Genomic DNA, 15,904 nt, shown 5'->3' with positions numbered 1-15,904 from the left:
CATAGTAAAAACCACAATCAGCATATAGAATCAATTGGCTCTTAAGAACGGGGCTTAATTCCCACCAGCAGAACTTGGAGCCATACAAGCACGCGTCAAAAAGCAGAGCTGCAGCATTTTAAGTGCCCTAAGGAGAAGAACCAGATTCTCACGAAACACAGCGAGGAAAACAACCCACGGAAAATCTTCAGCATGCACCATTTCTGGGCCTTCCACGAAAGCCACTGAATAATTTTTTAAAAGGTTGGATGTTATAGTAATCAAATCTCTCTGATATGAATATTTCAGGGGGGAGATGAAAGAAAGTTGGGAATGTATATTTTATATGAAAACACAGTTAAATTATTCATTTTATAGAAAAAAATGCTAGTAGCAATTTAGAAAACAAAAAGCCAAGAGGCTTTATTTCAAGAAAACCAATTAAGATCATATTATTTAAAAACTTTGTCAAACAAAGTCATTACAAGTTAAGGTCTTCAAAAGAGTTTGGACAGGCAGGATCCATTTTCTGAATTTACAGCTTAAAACCACAGGAATATGCATATGGTTAACATCACATACACGTGTGTATAAACAGACACAGCTTTGCATTTTGTGTGTATACTTTAAAACAAAACACGCTTAACAAAATGTGGAGCTATACAGACTATACAATTTACACAGCTGGGTGTCATTCCAACCCCAAATATTACCATTTGCTAGAAAACAAACTTTTACTTTGTACAAGACTTTGACAGGAATAGGTTTACCCCTCGCTCAGGAGGCTGAAACTGAACAATAAGCTAAACAGTCAAAAGACTTTATTTCAACTTGTACAAAAGGCATTAAAAAACCTACAATACATGCTTTACCAAATATATTACATCATACAAGTCAGTGTGGTGTACTTGATAAATCCAGTTTAACTTCATCCACTTTTAATGGCATATTTAGTTGAAACGTAAAACTAACTACACTGGAAAACATTTATTTTAAAATCAATTTCCAAGTGCATTAATTACCTAACAAAAATAAATTGCTCTAGCCAAAAAAAAAATATATATATTACTGAGTGAAATAAGGAGCTCCCATTCAGAAAAATGTTCTGTGTTCTGTGTAAGCATCATGTGGCATTTAATCTGATTCTCTCAACCAGGCATGGCACCCTAGGCAGTGTGAGAGGCATTTTTCTGTCTGCTTGGCAGATGGATTCCTTTTTAGGATGGTTAAATTGTTAGCTGCTCAAAACAAAGTTTAATTTCACAATTGGTGATTTAGCTAGAGATGTCAAAACACATGTGGGAACTGCCAACAAGGAAATATATCACATCTATTGAAGCTCTTTTTGGCCTCATCATGGTAATATCAGACACAGAGTAAGGCATGTAGATCATAGCAATTACAAGTCACTCACAATCCTTTTGTGATGGGAAAAGCATTTCACCTTCCTCTCTGTATTACCTGACACAAATTTTTTCACATGGCTTTTGTTACACATCACACAGAGGTGTGCACCGGCGTGGCTGAATGGGAAGGAGATGAACCTCTGTCAGAGGAGGAAGAAATGGATCGTGTAGCAGCTTCCCGCTGCAAATCTTCAACCTTCTTCTGAAGCTCCGTCCGGATGGCAAGGAGCTCTTTAAGATTTTGATGGATTGGAACCTGCCGGGTGAAGAAAGAAAAGGCTTATTTTGACTCTCATAGCGAGTTATCTTCTCAAGCAAGGCTTCCACTGTTTCTTTCAGTAACACAAGGAATCCAACACCTATGAATTTCAGTATATCAATATTTAGGGAAAATGTTTCTTTAGTCATTTGACATGAAACATTTCAGCAAACTGTCCCTTTCTAACAACACAGTTGGCAGGAAACCTATTCAAAAGACTGTTTGCAAATGGTCTTGATGGGATACCAAAAATATTCTAATAAATGTACCCCTATTCCTTATCAATACCGCTTTCAGTTGAACTTAAAATGCCTTTCCCAGGAACTATTTCCTCTGCCTGTTGGGACAGAACTTGCTATGTAAAGAGAGTAGAGTTCACAAAGCTGGCTCCGCACAGAGCATCTTGTTACTCTTCTAACCAGGTGCCTTTCCAAGAGTCTGACACCTTCCAGCTTGTCAGTGAGAGAAGTGCTGCAGCCACGTGAATTGTGCTTGTGGTGGACCTCCCAGAGTCACACTCTGATAAGCCTTTCACAGAAGTGGGTCGTACAGGTTTCTGCCTCTGCTTCTGACAGTACCCAAAAAACACCAGAGATGCACCACTCTGCCTCAGAGTTCTAGGCACTTTTCACGCTCATCTGGAACATTCAATTATACCATGGCCAAAGGAAGATGCAAGCCACACTGGTTTTTGCAGCTGGATCTGTTATCTCAGACAAGCAGAGAGAGACCTCGCCTTCTTCCAAATGCCACAGAAAGGCCAAAAAAGTTTGACTGTAAATTGCTTTTAATTTATTTTATCCTGTATAAACTCTAATTGTTTATAACTTTTGGAAAGAGCAAGATGGGAAAAGAATTTAATTGGGCTGGCAAGACAATCATGGGGAAATGCAGCAATGGGAAACCTATGGATTGCTAGATGTTGTAAGTAATTTATACCCTGGGCTTCTGGAATGCCAGGCTCCAGGGAACCACATCCACCCGTGATCACTTCCTACTGCTTAAAAGTGATTACAGGGCTGGGATACACACCTGAGCATGAAATTTTCACATGGTGGTGTGTGAAGACGACACCAAAACCCAGAAAGGGTTTCTCTTCTTGCCATCAACCCTCAACCGAGTCACAATTTATGATTTTGTGAATTCTGGCTTTTTAAACAACGTACATCAAAAATCCATGCATTTGATTTTGACATTTTCAAAATCTAACACTCGTGTTTCTGAAACAGGAAAATACCATTTCATTTCTAACTTTAGTTCTAGCTTAAAAGAATAAAATAGTATCAAACAGTCTATTTTAGGTCAGCATTTTTTTGGCCATATACTTTTCTCTTGTTTGTGGCTTAGCCCATGAACAGGAACTTCACTGTATTCACAAAGTGCTGCTCCCAGTACCCTGGGAGTCATCAATTCATCCAGTGTGTCATCTACAGCAATTTTAAAAGCATAACTTTTTGAGTCTTCAGCAGAACAATCGCTGCACACCACCAAGCTCCCAATGACCCTGGAGTCCTGCCTTCGCTATGCAATTAATTCCTTCTCTTCTTGAAATCTTCTCCTGCATCTACCATACAAACTCTTTAGCCAGTGAGGCCACAAGTCTACAGACAACAGCCTCCTCCACTAATCAAACACAAAGCACACCCTCCAGAAAGCCAATGTCATTTTTCTGAGGCAGTCTACAGAAAATTTATACAACTAAAAACATGGCAAAACTGAGCCTGTTGATGAAGTTTCTCCAAGACGCTGTAATACACACTATGGAAAATTCGAATTTCAGTGAAGACTAAGACTTTCTGGAATTAGCACTCCCCCGTGTTTTTTTTTTTCTTTCCTCAAGTAAAAGATCCCTTCCTCATACACTCCCACTTCGGATTTCTTCTTTATGAAGACATTTTCCTGAAACACTTAGGTCTGTAACAGAGTGATTTATCATTGGTATCATTAGTCACGCAAGCCCTGGTCATGGGAGATTTGTACACCTGATTTCTGCACAGCTTAATCATGATTCAGCATAACAGGCCAATTTCTCCTAGACACCTTTCACACAGGCATTAACTGGTGTGATCCACTGCACAATGCTCAAACACTCATAAAAAGCAGTTCCATACAACTGGCTTTTGGGGAACCCACTACAAATCCTTTCAGGATACACTACACAAAAGCCGCTGCAGAACTTGGCACGCTGTGTAAAGTGCTTCAAGGAGGAAAAGCGTGGCTGCACATCTCAACCCGTCTTCTGCATTCCCCCAGAACCTAATTCAACAAGACACATGCTCAAACTTTGATGCAAGTGCTGTTCTCCCCATGCATCCACCTCAAAGAACAGGACTGTCTTTAAATAAATTAGCTAAATAATAGTAATGACATTTTAAAAGTGTGTATATTCAAGTCACACAAAAACGCTCTTCAACATTGAGGTTGCAAAATTATGCTCTCAAAAAATTAGGAGGTATCAGAATGAAGATTACTTCTCCAAACTCAATTCAGCCTTCCTGTACATCTGTATAAAATCAGTGGTTAAATAAACATTAAAATACTAGTTTCCCCCCTGTATTCCTCATTTATTCAGTGCACAGTTTGATGCCACTCAATTAGTGAGCAGTTATTCAATATTTAGTTTTCTTTGCAGTGTCTGACCCCATCCTTTATTTATTCTTCTGAACTTAAAATGCTTAGGTTTCCTTTTCTGTACGTTCATCTCAAGTCAAGAAACAAATGTATTTCTGCAGCACCCTAATAAGGTATGGGAGTACTAACACTCCACTTTTACAGACAAGGATCTGAAGCAAGCACCTCCTAATTTTGCATAGCTTGATCTCAAATTGGTTTAACAGAGAACTTGGGAATTCTGCAATTCGGCCTCGTGGGTATCAAGCAGGACACCCAGTAAATAAGGAGCACACACATGGTGACCACTCTGCTCCAGGTGATCTCCCTTACAACAGAGGAATCCTCTGGCAAAGGCAGGGAGAAGCCTCATTTCTCCAGAGCAGCATCCTGCTCCCTCACCCACGGGACAATTTTTCTTTGTCTGCAGCTGTGCCCCCTCCAGGCTACTTTCTCAGATTGTATTCCATGGGTTGAACAGAAAGCAAAGACCTCCAACACTTGGAGTATTATTCACTCCTAGTTCCTATTCCCAGTTTGTCACAACTCTCTCATAGACTCTGTATCAAATCCATCTCTCAGTCCTTTTACTCTCATTTATTCTCAGTCCTTGAGAATTCACTGAGATTGTTCCAGCCTCAGACCTCCAAATTGGATGAATTTCTTCCAGGATGTGACCAGGCATATTTCTGAAACATAATCTCTCTTACTGAAATCTCATGTTTGCCCTAGAGATGGAATATTTGCAGAAAAACAGCCCCTCACCCCAACAAAAGAAGTCTACAATACCAATATTTTCATATGGGAAAACATTTTTCTTAGTCACACGCTCATAAGCAACTGAGCCTTCTTGGATGAAGTTTTACAAAACAATTCAGTCAGACACACATACTTAGTGACTCAATACAAATCATTAAAGTCTGGCAAAACTGTAAGCAAGGCAGAGTAGGGTCTTATAATGGAAAAAAAAAAAGGGTCATCTTTAAAATGTTTGCCATCTTTTAATAAGCGCATGGTAGATGTTGTCGTGGTTTAACCCCAGTTGGCAACTAAGCACCACACAGCCGCTCGCTCACTGCCCCGCCCCCCCCGCCCTGGAGGGATGGGGGAGAGAATCGGAAGAGCAAAAGTAAGAAAACTCATGGGTTGAGATAAGAACAGTTTAATACTTGAAATAATATTAATATCAATAATTTGTAATGGAAAGTAAAACAACGAGAGAGAGAGAGAAACAAAAACGGGGCGGGGGGGGAAGTAATGCAACCGATCACCACCCACTGACCGATGCCCAGTCAGTCCCCGAGCAGCGATCGCTGCCCCCCGGCCAACTCCCCCCAGCTTATATACTGAGCATGATGTCATATGGTATGGAATATCCCTTTGGACAGTTTGGGTCAGCTGTCCTGGCTATGCTCCCTCCCAGCTTCTTGTGCACCTCCTCGCTAGCAGAGTATGGGAAGCTGAAAAGTCCTTGACTTAGTACAAACACTGCTTAGCAACAACTGAAACATCAGTGTGTTATCACATTATTCTCATGCTAAATCCAAAACACAGCACTATGCCAGCTACCAGGAAGAAAATTAACTCTATCCCAGCCAAAACCAGGACAGTATCCACCCCTTATTCTATACCATCTATGTCATGCTCAGGTCCCACACTTTCCAATACATTCCCATTAATCACCACCCCTTTTCCTGTCTTTTGATACATACACACAGATATCATTCCCTTAGTCTATGGGCCATCCCTCTAAAATGTTTGTTGAGTTCATTTAGTCCATGACTTTGGGCTCCATCTGTCATAACAGTCCTTCAGGGCAGGAGAGATGGAGATGGTAGGTGGTGTTGGATTGTTTCATGTTGAAGTCAGTTCTGGTTCCATCATCACTGTGCTTTGCTTGGTTTCACTGAAGTTCATTCTTCATTAATCTGGGTGATTCTTATTGTAATACATTGGTATGGCATATGATATTATGTAGCAATTAAGATCATACAGTTCAAATCACGGGCTATTCTCACCCAAAATCAAATCCCCTTGAGGTACACATCAGACTTCGCCATCCTTCTGCATTATCCACCAAGTGCACCCAGGTCCTTGAGCAAAGCAATCCCACGGATGGGTTTGCCTTTGCCCGAGGCAGGAATAACCCAGACTGTCTTCCCCAACATATTTTTTACGTGCACTACAGGGACTTCATCCCTATCTACAGTACGTAAAAGTTTTGATTGGGCAGGGCCAGCTCGATTGGCAGATCCCCTGGTGTTGACTAACCAGGTGGCCTTTGCTAAATGTGTATCTCAATGTTTGAATGTCCCAGCACCCATTGCTCTCAGTGCAGTCTTTAACAGTCCATTGTACGGTTCAATTTTGCCAGAGGCTGGTGCCTGATAGGGGATGTGATACACCCACTCAATGCCATGCTCTTTGGCTGAGGTGTCTATGAGGTTGTTTCAGAAATGAGTCCTGTTTTCTGACTCAATTCTTTCTGGGATTCCATGTCACCATAAGACTTGCTTTCCAAGGCCCAGGATAGTGTTCCAGGCGGCGGCATGGGGCACGGGGTATGTTTCCAGCCATCCGGTGGTTGCTTCCACCACGGTGAGCACATGGTGCTTGCCTTGGCGGGTTTGTGGGAGTGTGATATAATCAATCTGCCAGGCCTCCCCATATTTATATTTCAGCCATCGTCCTCCATACCAGAGAGGCTTTAACCGCTTGGCTTGCTTGATTGCAGCGCATGTTTCGCATTCATGGATAACCTGTGCTATAGTGTCCATGGTCAAGTCCACTCCTCGATCACAAGCCCAGCTATATGTTGCATCTCTTCCTTGATGGCCTGAGGTGTCATGGGCCCACTGAGCTATAAATAACTCACCCTTATGTTGCCAGTCCAGATCCACCTGAGCCACTTCAATCTTAGCAGCCTGATCCACCTGCTGGTTGTTTTGATGTTCTTCAGTGGCCGGACTCTTGGGTACGTGAGCATCTACGTGATGGACTTTTACAACCAGGTTCTCTACGCAGTCAGCAATATCTTGTGACAGTGTGGCAGCCGAGATGTGTTTGCCTCTGCGCTGCCAACTGCTCCGCTTCCATTGCTGCAACCACCCCCACAGGGCATTTGCCACCATCTATTAGTCAGTATAGAGATAGAGCACTGGCCACTTTTCTCAGTCAGCAATGTCTAAAGCCAGCTGGATGGCCTTTACTTCTGCAAATTGGCTCGATTCACCTTCTCTTTCAGCAGTTTCTACAACTTGACATGTGGGACTCCATACAGCAGCTTTCCACCTCTGATGCTTTCCCACAATACCACAGGACCCATCAGTGAACAGAGCATATTGTTTCTCATTTTCTGGTAGTTTATGATACATTGGGGCCTCTTCAGCACGCATCACCTCCTCCTCTGGCGATATTCTGAAATCTTTGCCTTCTGGCCAGTCCATGATTACTTCCAAAATTCCTGGGTGACTGGGGTTTCCTATTTGAGCTTGTTGTGTGATCAGTGTGACCCACTTACTCCACGTAGCATCAGTTGAATGATGTGTAGAGGGGATCCTCCCTTTGAACATCCAACACAGCACCGGCAGTTGGAGTGCCAGGAGGAGCTGTGCTTCAGTGACGATCACTTCCAAAGCAGCTCAAACCCCTTCATATGCTGCCAGTATCTCTTTTTCAGTTGGAGCATAGCGGGCCTCGAATCCCCTATATCCCTAACTCCAAAACCCTAGGGGTTGACCTCGAGTCTCCCCAGGTGCTTTCTGCCAGAGGCTCCAGGCAGGGCCATTCTCCCCAGCTGCGGTGTAGAGCACATTGTTTACCTCTTGTCCTGCCCGGACTGGCCCAAGGGCTACTGCATGAACTATCTCCTCTTTAATTTGCCAAAGGCTTGTCGTTGCTCAGAGCCCCATTTGAAATTGTTCTTCTTCCGGGTCACTTGGTAGAGAGGGCTTACAATCAGACTGTAATTTGGAATATACATTCTCCAAAGACCCACGACACCTAAGAAGGCTTCTGTTTCCTTTTCGCTAGTTGGTGGAGACATGGCTGTTCTTTTGTTGATCACATCCATTGGGATCTGGCAACGTCCATCTTGCCATTTTATTCCTGAAAACTGGATCTCCTGTGCAGGTCCCTTGACTTTACTTTGTTTTATGGCAAAACCGGCTTTCAGAAGGATTTGGACTATTTTCTTCCCTTTTTCAAACACCACTTTTCCTGTGTTGCCCCGCATGATGATGTCATCAATGTACTGCAGGTGATCTGGAGCTTCACCCTGTTCCAGTGCAGTCTGGATCAGTCCATGGCAAATGGTGGGGCTGTGTTTCCACCCCTGAGGCAGTCAATTCCAGGTGTACTGGAAGCCCCTCCAAGTGAAAGCAAACTGTGGCCTGCACTCTGCTGCCAAAGGGATTGAGAAAAACGCATTAGCGATATCAATTGTGGCATACCACTTGGCCGCCTTTGACTCCGGTTCGTACTGAAGTTCTAGCATGGCCGGCACAGCAGCACTCAGCGGCGGCGTGACTTCGTTCAGGCCACGATAGTCTACTGTCAGTCTCCACTCTCCATTAGACTTTCACACTGGCCATATGGGACTGTTAAAGGGTGAGCAAGTCTTGCTGATCACTCCTTGGCTCTCCAGCTGATGAATCAGCTTATGGATGGGAATCAGGGAGTCTCGGTTGGTGCGATATTGCCGCCGGTGCACCATTGTGGTGGCAATTGGCATCTGTTGTTCTTCAACCTTCAGCAACCCCACAACCAAAGGGTCCTCCGAGAGACCAGGCAAGGTGGACAGCTGTTTAATTTCTTCCGTCTCCAAGGCAGCTATACCAAAAGCCCACCAGTACCCTTTTGGGTCCTTGAAATACCCTCTCCTGAGGTAGTCTATGCCAAGGATGCACAGGGCCTCTGGGCCAGTCACCATGGGGTGCTTCTGCCACTCATTCCCAGTTAGACTTACTTTGGCTTCCAATACAGTTAGCTGTTGGGATCCCCCCATCACTCCAAAGATACAGATGGGTTCTGCCCCTATATAGCTTGATGGCATTAGGGTACGCTGTGCACTGGTGTCTACTAGAGCCTTATACTCCTGTGGGTCCAATGTGCCAGGCCACCGAATCCACACAGTCCAGTAAACCCAGTTGTCCCTTTCTTCCACCTGGCTGGAGGCAGGGCCTCTCTAGTCCCGGTCATAGTATTCATTACTCATTTCCTGTAAATATGCGTCAGAAGTCTCTTAATTAAGATCAGAAGTAAGATCGGCCCTTCTACTCTGTCTGGTGAACTGCCCGCTGGAAACTGGAGCAGCAATTTTCCTGGAAGAACTCCCTTTTGTGATTGTTTTCCCTTGCAACCCCCTAGGGCTGAGGTAGGTTTTCCATCCCACTTCCTCATGTCCTCTCTGTGGTCACGCAGGTAAAACCACAGGGTGCCCCGTGGTGTGTACCCTTTATATCCTCTCTCTTGAGCAAAAGAACGCTGACTCCTAATAGCCGAGATACTGGTCCATACAGGTGGGGAGTAGGACCTAGCCTCTTTGAGTTCCTGAACCTCCCAGGACAGTTTCTCCACAGCTGAGACAAGGAGGAGAGACTTTCTTCGTATTGCCGGAGTTGGCCAGCCAATTCATCCACCATTTGTCCCTTTTTGTCTTTCCAGGTCATCACTGCCAATGAGTTGGCATATGATGATGGTGTGCTTTGTACCACCTTCCGCCACATGGGTCGTGTGCACTTGACTTCATCTGGATCTTTGGATAACTGCTCATTGTTCAGGTCAGCATAAATCACCTCCAGCATGGCTAATTCCCTCAGGTACTGGATACCTCTCTCCATGGTGGTCCACTTGCCTGCGTGACACACGACGTCTTCCTTGAAGGGATACCTTTCCTTCACACCTGACAGGAGTCACCTCCAGAGGCTGAGGACTTGTGTCCCTTTTCCAATCGCTTTGTCAATGCCCCCTTCCCTAGAAAGGGATCCCAGCTGCTTGGCTTCTTTACCCTCTAATTCCAGGCTACTGGCTCCATTACCCCAGCACTGGAGCAGCCAGGTGACAATATGCTTACCTGAACGATGGCTGAAATCTTTTCGTGTATCTCACAACTCACTCAGCGATAGGGATCGGGTGGTCACTGCCTTGTTTATGAGTTCTTCCTCTTCTTCCTCCCCGGACAGCGGCCGGCTCTCCTCCTCCTGTTCTCATGATAGCCCTACATCCGGGGTAGTCTGCCTTGTATACTTCTTCCTCCAGCTCCCTTTTAGAAGAAGCTTCTTCCTCCCTTACTAAACGAGCCGACTTCGGCTTCCAAGATTTCTTCCTGTGTATAGGGGCGACAGATACCAGCATGGGTTGGTTCTTTGCTTCAGCCGCAGTGCCTGTTGCCAGGGTTAGAGTGGCCGCAGTGCCTGCCACCGGGGTTGGAGTGGCCACAGTGCCTGTTCACCGGGGTTGGAGTGGCCGCAGGGCCTGTTCACTGGGGTTGGAGTGGCCGCAGGGCCTGTCGCTGGGGTTGGAGTGGCCGCAGGGCCTGCCGCCGGGGTTGGAGTGGCCGCAGGGTCTGCCGCTGGGGTTGGAGTGGCCGCAGGGCATGTCGCCGGGGTTGGAGTGGCCGCAGGGCCTGTTGTTTTATCGTCAGATCCAGAGACCTTCTCTTCCCCTTGAGGGTACTGAATGGTGTTGAACAGGGCTCGGTAGGCATGGGCCAGGCCCCAGCACGTTGCAGTGATCTGTGTCTCTCTGGAGTTGCCAGGGTGACAGCATACTTTTTCCAAATATTCTACTAATTTTTCAGGATTTTGCACTTGCTCAGGGGTGAAGTTCCAAAACACATTCCAAAATGGGGGTGCCCATTGGCCTAGGTACTTGCCCATGCTATCCCACACACCCTGCCACTCATAACTACCCAGCCTCGGGGCAGATCTCTGGATGATATTCTTAAATTGCTTATTAACCTTAGACAAAACCGAAACATTCCTAAGAAATACCAATAGAAGTATCTTAACTACCCAAGCATGCTCAAGATACTGAAAAGTTACTCTAATGAAGGAAGAAATGTCATAGAAGAAGGTAGCAATGCTGCCATTCTGTATTTCCTCCATAAAAAACCTCTCAGAGGAGGAACTATAATTGCTAATTGTCTCCGCGAAGTGGTACCTGAAGTACAGGAATGGCTTCAGTACAAAGCTCAAATACCAGATTAAGCTCAAGGCCAGTGTTTTAATAACAAACTTCCCAAGCAAAACATCACTAATCACTGCAGACCACAGCAAACTGCAAAACCCAACACCAATCTTTAACATGTACAGCAAAAAAATGAGCACGATGCAGATCAGATAAACTAATATTGAGAACAGATGAATAAATATTGTGACCTGCAACTGTTAACAGATATAAATTCCTTAATGCACTCTGGTTAATCTGTTGTTATCTCAAACCATTTGTGCCCTACGTTGGGCACCAAAAAGGACTGTCGTGGTTTAACCTCAGCCGTGTGTGCTGAGAGTGCTTGCTCACTCTCCCCCGGTGGGATGGGGGAGAGAATCGGAAGAGTAAAAGTGAGAAAACTCGTGGGTTGAGATAAGAACACTTTAATAATTTAAATAGTAGTAGTAGTAGTAGTAGTAGTAGTAGTAGTAGTAGTAGTAGTATAGTAGAATATACAAAGTGATGCACAATGCAACTGCTCACCACAGGCTGACCGATGCCCAGCCAGTCCCCGAGTGGCGGCCCCCCTGGCCAGCTTTCCCCAGTTTATGTACTGAGCATGACGTCCCATGGTATGGAACGTCCCTTTGGCCAGTTTGGGTCAGCTGTCCTGGCCGTGCCCCCTCCCAGCTTCTTGTGCACCTCCAGCCTTCTCAGTCGGTAGAGCATGGGGAGCTGAAAAGTCCTTGACTAGTGTAAGCACTGCCTAGCAACAACTAAAACATCGGTGTGTTATCAACATTATTCTCATACTAAATCCCAAACACAGCACTGTACCAGCTACTAGGAAGAAAAGTAACTCTATCCCAGCCGAAACAGGACAAACAGCATCATGTAGACGCACACTGATGTAAAACAATAAAATTCCAAAACTAGATTTGACACACTAAACTTCTGATACATACTTTAATTTCGTGAAATAACATGTCAAATTCAGTCCAGAGAAATCTTTAGCACCTTCAGAGTATTTTCAAGCAGCTGACAATAACCGATTTATTAGTGATAAAGGTGCATGTTAGAAGTACGTACTCATGGGGTAAGAAAAAGGTGGTGTAAGCAGCTGAAAGATATAAAAAAAAATTATAGAAGTTCTTATAAAAAGACCTGAAAAGCAGCCTGGCATGAGGAGCCGTGTTTTCCCCCAGATGTCTTCAATTCTGCTACTGTAACTTCCCTTATTTGAAAAAAGGAACAAATTCAAAAGTGAAAGAATGAAAAGATAGACAATGGTGCTAGAGGGGAAAAAGGGGAAAAATGCCCAAAACAAAGCCTCAACCTCAAATCATGTGTATTTATTTTTTTTTTAATAATGAAACCATTAAGAGAACCAAATAGAAGCGGAATCACGCACCTTTCTGGAAGCCTCCTTCCGTCTTGGAAGGAGGAGGAAGAGTAAGAGGATGAAGCCTCTTCAAATGAATTCTGCCACAAAAACCATTAAAATAATAATAAAAAGGAAGTTTAGTTCATTTCCACATTTCCTAAAGACTTATTCCCAGGCAGACCTGTTGCTGCCAGTGTTTCCTCATACCATCCTGTGCAAATTCTTACAGATAACTATCTCCATTTTTTTTACTTCACACCATTATATTTCAGCGTGTGATTCCACTCTCAAATAAAGCCTTCTTCAGAAAGGAATGGGTCCAACAACCTTCACAATAACACCTGTAATGGCTTGCTGTGAACAAGGTTCTCCTTTACTTTGCCACTGTTTAGAATAAAAGGAAGTGGAAGAGTGACAGATTCTGTAAGGAACAAGAAGTTTGGAGAAGATCGTTTATTAAAAGATCTTCTTACCACCTTAACCCTAGAAGTGTATACTTGCACAGCACAAGTAGTGTCTCCAGGGCAAGCTTTTATACAGTCTTGTTAAGAAATCATATAATTGATTTGACTGAGATGGATTTGTTGGGAGTCTGACAGCAGATGTACTGTTTTCTACTTTCTCATCCCGCGTCTCAAATTAGGAGTGGAAGCTCAAAACATGACTCTGGACCCACCACCCAGTCGCGTTCAAGTTACTTTTTGCTGCTCTACTCCACTGTATCGATATGCGATTTTCAGAAGAGTGTGCATCCCTTCCTTTGTAACACCAGCTTCCCAGTGTGTTGCCACAGTAATGCTGCTAAGCAACACCCAGCCACTACAGCCAGGTCCCCATCATTTCTCTCCACGCTCCAGGGGAAAGCAAAGACCTACTTCTGCTGCACGAGAGGAGCCTACACTGATGAAACCTAACCCAGCAGTGCATCTGCGGTTTTGTTGGGCTGGAAAATTGGCTGGGCCATTGCTCATTAGGTCTTCAGGATGTTTCTCACATGTTATTTAAACTATTACCTCAATGTGCTGAAAAACAACCAAACACCTCAAGAAGATATTTCAGTGGGTTTTTTTTCCTTTTAATTGTTACTGTAATACTGACTCAGAAACTAAGAAGAATATGACTGAGACTGCATGTTGTTCCCCTCCCTAACTCATAACCAACTTTTTGCAGCCACTTACCCAAACCCTGTGTCCCTAGTCTTTTTACCCATCCTGAGCAATACCCTTAGCGCTGAATATAAGCTTTAAAGACTTATCCCAGATGTCCATGATTCTAGCATCTTTTTGTTTGGTTTTAAGCTCTCACCAAGTTTTGCGGTCCTTTCCCATTCAAATCCTTATTTTTATTCCATTACCCCTCTCTCATTAAGTTATCTTAAGGAATTAATTTTTTGTAAATAAAAAAAAAAAAAAAAAAAATCAACTCATCAGGAAGATTTTATTTCGCAAAGTCCTTAGGTTTCTCTAGCCTTTTAACAATTCACATTTTTGCCCATTTCAACATTCTTTTAAGTTTCCAGTCCAACTTCTCTGCATCAAGCCATGATTAAACTTAGGACCTGATCCCCCTCCTCATACAATCTATTCACCTATATCTACCTTCTACTCTTGCACTTCTTCCCTGCTGCTTGCTTCTTCTCCCTTCCCTTCCTTATCTATGATACTGCCAGTTGCCCTGTCTCTCCAGAGAGTTTCTTCTCTCTGGTACGAGCAGCTTCTTTCCCCTGTAAGACTTGATATGATTCTCCCACTGCTAGTGATACTTGCAACATTTGAAACCCCGCACCCAACCAGTAAAAAACAGCAAAATGCTGCAAAATTGAGTGAGCCAAGTAACGTTCTTCACTCAGAAAGAATCAATTGTAGGTTCCTGCAAATTAACCAGTTAAAACAGGTGGGGTTTTATTTTCCCAATTAGCTAGCTTTGCTGCCTATTTCATCCAAAAGCAGATACTTTTCCTACACTTTAGATATAAGGTACCTACAGCCTATAATGAGATGAAAAATACCTAGAACACTGCTAAAGAAACATTCTTTATTGCTTAAAATACCATTGATATGAAACCATTTTTTAAACTGAATTATCCACACGTACATCGAAGGCAGAATCTGGTGTAGTGTAACTCTCAGAACATGCCACTTCACAGTTATAATAAATTATTCCTGCTGGGTGAGGACTCGAGGAAAGATAAAGTTGGTGGTTTTTTTTTAATTATACCCCCACAGAAACTACAATTATGCTATACAATATGCATACTACAACACATAAAAAACATCTAGACATAAGACAGCTTCATTTCCCAAAAAATTCAAACCTTCCTTTTCACGGAATTACTACAGTTCACTTTCAGTATTGATTTTCAGGTTTTTATTCCCAAGTAATCCTTCAGGATTCTGGAGTGCTTTTGGATAGCAAAATTTATCAACACAAGGATAGGTATAAAAGAAATTATAATAGCTACTCACTTATAGTACCGCCAAGTCTTAATTGGATGGATATCTACTGTGTATTACTGTACTAGCTCAAGGACAGTCATTCACATGAAAATTGTTAAACAGTGAATGCATTTTGTCTCATTGAGCGAGTATACTTTATCTATTTTAGCAACAGGGAAGAAAGGCTGCAGAGGAAAATGGTTATTTTAAATTCATTGCTTGACTTAAGACTGTCGGTTTTTCAAAAACCTACTCTGCGCATTGGAAAGACAACAATATCTTTCACTTGAGCTTTTTGTTCCTCTTCATGAAGAGCTGGAACTCTGACAGACTTGCTTTTAAAACCTAGTTAACAGTATACTCATAGAAAAAGGCAATCTCAAATGATGAAAACAGCAGTTTTCAATAATAATCAATACTTCCACACTTATTGTAGAGGTATGCTCCTGGGAAACCAAGCAAAACCCCCTGGTCTTCTGGAAAAGCAATGACTAGCAAACAGAAATGATGAATCCTACCATGTGGGAACTGGAACAGAGATTTTTGCAAACAACTGCATAGATTTCCAGGCTCAGGAAACTCTACATGCTACAAGCTGATGTCATTGCTTGTTAAAACCTACAGCCCACTTAGATTTAGACATCTGATAGATTAGATCAATGCTTTGAGTGATTGCTCT

General features: G+C 43.3%; 1 protein-coding gene across 4 annotated transcripts in view; it reads right to left on the bottom strand.

Annotated features, from left to right (window-relative positions):
* Positions 1-376: 376 nt before the first annotated feature.
* The window catches only part of MTMR1 (myotubularin related protein 1), a 46,027-nt gene continuing 30,499 nt past the window's right edge, over positions 377-15,904 (bottom strand). For all 4 annotated transcript variants that reach the window (XM_076347236.1, XM_076347237.1, XM_076347239.1 and 1 more), the window contains one exon: positions 377-1,641. In XM_076347236.1, coding sequence (XP_076203351.1) covers positions 1,477-1,641 — 165 coding nt within the window. In that variant the 3' untranslated portion in view covers positions 377-1,476. The remainder of the gene's footprint in view (positions 1,642-15,904) is intronic.

Source organism: Aptenodytes patagonicus, chromosome 9 (genome assembly GCF_965638725.1).
Source record: "Aptenodytes patagonicus chromosome 9, bAptPat1.pri.cur, whole genome shotgun sequence".
Lineage (NCBI taxonomy): Eukaryota > Metazoa > Chordata > Aves > Sphenisciformes > Spheniscidae > Aptenodytes > Aptenodytes patagonicus.
The sequence above is the reverse complement of the archived record's forward strand: the minus strand, read 5'-3'. Positions and strand labels throughout refer to the sequence as shown.